The sequence below is a fragment of the Amblyomma mixtum genome, chromosome 3 (assembly GCF_055824585.1).
Source record: "Amblyomma mixtum isolate Tamu chromosome 3, ASM5582458v1, whole genome shotgun sequence".
In the NCBI taxonomy this organism is placed as follows: domain Eukaryota; kingdom Metazoa; phylum Arthropoda; class Arachnida; order Ixodida; family Ixodidae; genus Amblyomma; species Amblyomma mixtum.
In genome coordinates, this window is record NC_143014.1 from 204,137,194 (window position 1) to 204,143,193 (window position 6,000).

Genomic DNA, 6,000 nt, shown 5'->3' on the forward strand with positions numbered 1-6,000 from the left:
TCGATTGATTGATCGGTTGATTGATCGATCGATCGATCGATCGATCGATTGATTGATTGATTGATTGATTGATTGATTGATTGATTGATTGATTGATTGATTGATTGATTGATTGATTGATTGATTGATTGATTGATTGATTGATTCTCGACACACAACGAGAAAGGTGCCGCGGCTTTAAAGTTTTCTACATGTGTAACTTGGTTGGTGAACGTTTTTGTTTTTTCGCTTCATATGATAATTTCTGCGATCGGCAGTTGTTCAACGCTCTAAGCTCAATTGAGAGCTTAAGGTGAAAAATTAAGCCGTCTACAAATAAAAACAGTGAGCGGAAGCGCACTCACCGGCCGAAACGATGTGGCCCATTTCTTTTTGCTGGCACGCAGAGGGAATGCAAATGCCCGATCGGCTGCCTACATGGAAGCGCTTCCGAGTATTGTTCAGCCACCGTCGTATGTCGAGCCTCGGATGCTGCAACACGATGATGAAACAGAAGGTCTCTTGGATACCTGTGGCGTTTTATTAATATCCATGGGATGGACTTCAACGAAACCCGAAATTCAGTAAAAAAATATCCAATAAGGACGCCCAACATGACGGTTGCTAAAAGGAGATCTTCGAGGAAAGATGGCCGATAGCCTAGTTAACTATACAGATACTGCACTGAACATTGATACAGCCAAAGTAATTAACTGATTTAATCTGTATGCGCACCATTCTCTCCCACTATTGTACAGCCCAGACACTGTCCACATGCAAAGCTTAAACGGTAACCAAGCGGCGCCCTAACAACCGGTTCATAGTTGCAAGATTGCATAGTTGCATAGTTGAAAGGAAAAGCTTCTCGGGCGGTGCCACGCCACTGAAGTGAGAACTGCTTGAGTATGGCGCAAGAGTGCCTCGGAAGGATGTTCCGCCGTTTTACTGGTATCATAAATGCAGGCATAACAATTCGTGCAGTTTCTCAGCTATACTCACCATTGCATAAGCTACACATTTCAAAAGATGTCGGGCCGTTTCTTGCACATGCATACAATAGCATCTCAGCTCTCGCGCGATAAAGATCGGCAGCCCCATCCCTTCCTGCTCTGCCGCAACAAAACAAAGACAAGCGGTACTCTACAAAGGCAATTCATGAGCGTTTGAACTCAACAAGGCAACTGAACTCACTTGGCGCAACTCTTCCTCCGTGAAAGCACCCAGGGAAACTTTCAGGGGGGGTCTCCATAGTAGGGTGCAGTATCTTCCTCGCAATCCCGTGCGCGAAGCCACGTTGAGGCATTGGTCCTGGCTACCCAGATTGGCAAAGCCCCCTTCGAATACGCCGTTCGGCAGGAACCCGGTTGCCGTGACCACTGCGAGGCCGTCGGCCGCCATTTATTACATCCCCGTGAAAGTGCACACAGCTGGCCGAGCTGTGCGCACTTTCACACCAGTTCTTCGATTGCGACAGCCGAAAGGGAAGAAAGAACTTTTACCAGCTTCACCTGTTGCTCTGCGCCGTTGGCGGACGAAACGCCATATGCAACGTCTGCGCCGCACCAGGAAATGTTTCGAGGCAGATTGCCACTATCTTGCATGCGTAAATACGTGGAATGAGTTGGAGCCCTGGGGGGGGGGGGGGGGGGGGGGATATCTGGGAACACGAGTGGGCTACAAGAGTGAGTCTAGGGGTACGGCCGCCTCTAATTTTTCATTTGCCTGAAGTCTCCAGTAGTTTCCAGTAACGCCGCAGTGACTGAAAAATGTATCATTGATAGTAGATAATTAGTAGAGTGACGACCGCAGTTGTCGTAACTACCACGGTATGAATGTGTGCGACGGTACACAATTTACTCGATTCTAATGCGCGATTTTTTAGCCCAAATTTAGCCTCAAGGAGGCATGCGCTTCACACTTGGATACAAAACTGAAAGCACATTATTAACAACCCTATTCGTTCGTTCTGACGTCATCAAGAAAAGCTCGCTGCATGGTGTACCGCATGGCATCACGCTGCAGCTGCTGGATGTCTGTATGAACAACCCAGTGAGTGATTGATTAATGGCTCGCGCGGATTCACGCTGAGCAGCAAGTTCGAGCTTGCGTATGTGGCTGACGTTACAGCGTAGTCGGACGAGGAGTGGGGTAGTATTCCGCCTGTCATGGTTCAGCGCGCTTTCCAAAAGTGTTGCCGCACAAATGCGAGAAACAGCACGTAGAACGGCATGATGTGGTTTGATGCTATGGAAGAAGAGCTTTCCGAGAAGTACAAACACTAACGCTAATGCTGAAATTAATGTTGGTTCAGACTAAGCGTGAACTTTGCGTTTTCTATTTTCGAAAACATACAATTGGGGCGCGTTAGAGTCAGGTAATTACGATACTTGCGAATCCGCCCGCCAGATTACCAGTGGCGTCGTACTCAAGATGATTTCAGCTCCGCTGAGCTTTTCGCACGCTCTCGTATTCTTGAGGCGAATTGATGATTGACCGCTTTCCTAAAGTGTCATGGTGCCGAAAGTCGTGATTGGCCAGCAGAATTGGATCTACTGGTGTACCCGCATTCCCGGTCGTCGCACTCGTTACTATATTTGGTCGGCAAATGCGTGTCACAAAATAAAGAATCATGGAGTGATATCCCGCGGAAGAACGCACAAACAGCTTCGTGGAGATTGATCGCGGAGCACGGGAAATATGCTCCATATGTACAGCACATGCCTTCCGGACAAAAACTGTTTTCGACAATTTTGAAAGCCCCCATTAGACCAAGCAATAACACAAAGCATCGCATGGTATTTTCACTAGCGGACGGCAAGGAAGGCGTTTCCTTTGAAGAAAACTTACACCGCAGTTAACCTGAATGCGCTTTTGGGTAGTTCCATGAAGTAGTATTACTCACGGCAGCAGCCGCACAACGGTTACAGTAAGCGGCCTATCGAATAAAAAAAGAACGTACTTTCTATTCGCACACATAACACTTAGTGAGGTGCCTCGGTTATAAGCCCTCACTGAGCTTGTCACTTGTGAAGTCTCGACCATTGAATACGCCACCTACCTTCGCCTGAGGAATCAAATAAGAACCATGAGCCATTGGTACAGATTGGAACTGAGCTGAGAAGTTGATATCTCGATCCCAAAACCACCGTATACTGCCGGCAAAGCGATAGAACCTTTCTTTTATTATTTTTTTTTTGTACCAGAGAGGAAAAAAATCTGTTCAGCGCATGCATTTTGAAGGGGAAGAAAATTATAGGGCAACGCAGCGGGAAGGCTATGGCAATGGCAACGAGCGTCCAAAGTATACTTTTTCTCACTGAATACATACTTCAAACCATGTAACGCTAGCCGTACTTCCTGCTCCTGGGTAGCTTATTAGCTTCCTTGAACGTACTAATAGAAACGAACTGGAGCTTAAACGGTACAACTATTTACTATAAGTTGTCGCCTAGAAATGTGGACACTGTCAGAGGCTTTACCAGGAAGCCCTCTAGCCATCTATAGTACGTTGTCGAAACCGAAAGGTCCAGGTATCCTCCTTCGAGGTATCCTCCTGCACTCCAGGCATTACTACTCTTTCCACGGTGGTTTCTTGTCAATCTACTTATAAAGTCGTTTTTTTTTTTCAGCAGCATGTATGTAAAATACCCTCGCCCGTATTTCCTAACATACTGAAAATTTATCGGTTCGACTAAGCTCACACTTTTGTAGTTCGCTCTGGCTGTTACCAGTGATTTCACTACTCTGCAAGCTGCTCGTGCTCAATTTCCATATGGCCCCGCCGCTGTGGCTCAGTGGTTACAGCGCTCGGCTGCTGACCTGAAAGACGCGGGTCCGATCCCAGCCGCGGCGGCTGAATTTCGATGGAGGCGAAATTCTAGAGGCCCGTGTACTGTCAGTGCACGTTAAAGAACGAAAGAAAGAACGGTAAAGAAAGTTTTATGGAAGATGGAACTGTTTTGGCCTTTGAAATAAGAAAAAAAAGAAGGATGGGGTGGGGAGACATGCAATCATGGCTAGCTTTTAGATGAAATGGCTGCTTTTCGACTTACGCTTCGATGCCCATATCTCGCCATTTCTCAGTGCGAGAGCCGTCTTTAGGAGGCCCAGCTTGCAGTCAGAGCTGACCTCAGGATTTTTGCGGATGAACTTCACGAGGGGCCTGAACCTCGGCTCAAGGTCGTCGAATACGCTTTCCAAGTCGGCATCCAGGTTCCTCGTTGTGGGCTCCTGCGGTGAGGTGGCAGCGCTCACTATTGTCGATTCCGTCCCTTCTACCGTTGTGAAGACAGGAGACGAGGCCAGCCATCGAATGCACAAGCCAAGAAGGAAGGTTGCCTGGAAGATGAGCCTCATAGGTGCCGAAGGTGAAGCGCACTCCCGAGCGGTGCGGCTACTCGAATGACTTGGAAGTTCCAATGGCGAAAGGTTACCTGGGTGCCCACAGGAAAAGTTTGGGCCAGTTATTTCATCAAGAGCCGCGTTTTCTTTTTGTTCTTTCCTAGACGTCACCAGCCACGGCTTTCGCCCGAGAACGCACTATCCGGAACGCAACCGCGTCGGTGTTGTGCCGCCTCAAGCCACACTCCATGTGTGCTCAGCAAACTTCCTCGAGGTCTCTACGGCTGAACGGAGCGCACGCTTACGCTTACGTACACACCTTTAGTGTAGGCACAGTAATTCATAGCGGGTCCGTTTTAGGACAAAACACCAAACACGTCATTCCAGACCTGTAATGCAGGCTGCGTGACTATTCGGGATTCTTCAGAGACTAGGGTACAGGAAAGAAGCCAGGGTCGCCTTGGTTGTCCGGAGCTATTCTTTATCTATTCATTTCCATGCGCCCACACGACACTTGTCAGGTGCATGCTCTCTTCCTACAGCGTTTCGTAAACAGTTCTTCGTAATACTTCTGGCATCGCCTAACAAACTTCCATGCAGCCTGGAAAGTATGCATGCAGTGTATTTTCAATCCCTGTTGTCAATTCATGCAGATGCTGCAGCGTGTGGGGACGCCTTCGTCTCCTGCGTTCGCTTTCCTGCAACGCACTAGTTCCCTGTGGTTAGCTCCCCAGCAAATAACTCCTCTCGGTTCGGGTACTTTTCAAGGGTCAGTCTACTGAATTTTATCGGTCATATTATCTTTGCGGCAACCGATAGCTCTTTACTCAAATTACCGCTTGGCCAGGTGTGGTGCCAAGAAGTGCGGTAGAACATTTTAAAATAGAATTTATTGATGTGGGAATACAGCTGTATGAGATGGTAGTCTCATCTGGCAACCATCTGGATTTCCGCCGCGCGGCGACAAACATGGCGACGCCCGTCGAAGCCGGACCCAACGTTCATGGGCCGGACCTCCCGCTTCGGACAGAATTCTCGTTGTTGCTGCCTTTTTCACTGCGTTCACTGGCCATAAATGGGTCGCTGGTCTTTCGCTTCGTCTCATCTCGCCTATAAGAAAACGTATAAGTGATAAATTCGCTTTATTTTAATAAGAGCGACGATTCTGCCGCTTCTAGGCTTAAGTGGAGAGTCGGTTTGTTTCCAGCAACGGTTCCCGTCCTGACAACCAGATGGCGCCACTTATAGACCAGATTTTTTTACCCTCGCACGCAGGCTGCGGACGCGCGCCTACTCTCGACGCCAGTCGCCATCTGTCGGCGCGCGCGGCCCGAGGGACTGCGGGTCGCGCCGGCGCCGCGCATAGAACGCATGTTTACGTGTTCGCTTCTGCCGTTTTGTGCTCCATCAGCTAACGTATGAGGGTGTGTGCTGTGCGTCACTACTCACATTTGCCCTCTTCCAGACAGTGCTGCGGTTATCTAGTGCGCAGTTACTCGTTAACGTGACATCCGAGTGTAGTCGACCAAGTAGTGTACTGACTGGAAACCGGCACTTCTAAGCAGATTTCTGCGCTGTCGTGTCGTTTGTCGTCGCCTTTTACGTGCGATATCATCTATGATAATTTTATGCATCAGAATGTAGATCTATTGATTTGACTCAGTGGAGTAGTAACTGGAT

At 48.5% G+C, this 6,000-nt stretch overlaps 1 protein-coding gene across 1 annotated transcript in view; it reads right to left on the minus strand.

Annotated features, from left to right (window-relative positions):
* The window catches only part of LOC149353363 (nose resistant to fluoxetine protein 6-like), a 30,690-nt gene extending 26,272 nt beyond the window's left edge, over positions 1-4,418 (minus strand). Inside the window, exons 1-3 of the mRNA XM_089577333.1 lie at positions 4,032-4,418; positions 1,171-1,355; positions 345-471 (exon numbers count right to left, since the gene is read on the minus strand). Coding sequence (XP_089433459.1) covers positions 345-471; positions 1,171-1,355; positions 4,032-4,335 — 616 coding nt within the window. The 5' untranslated portion in view covers positions 4,336-4,418. The remainder of the gene's footprint in view (positions 1-344; positions 472-1,170; positions 1,356-4,031) is intronic.
* Positions 4,419-6,000: the final 1,582 nt, after the last annotated feature.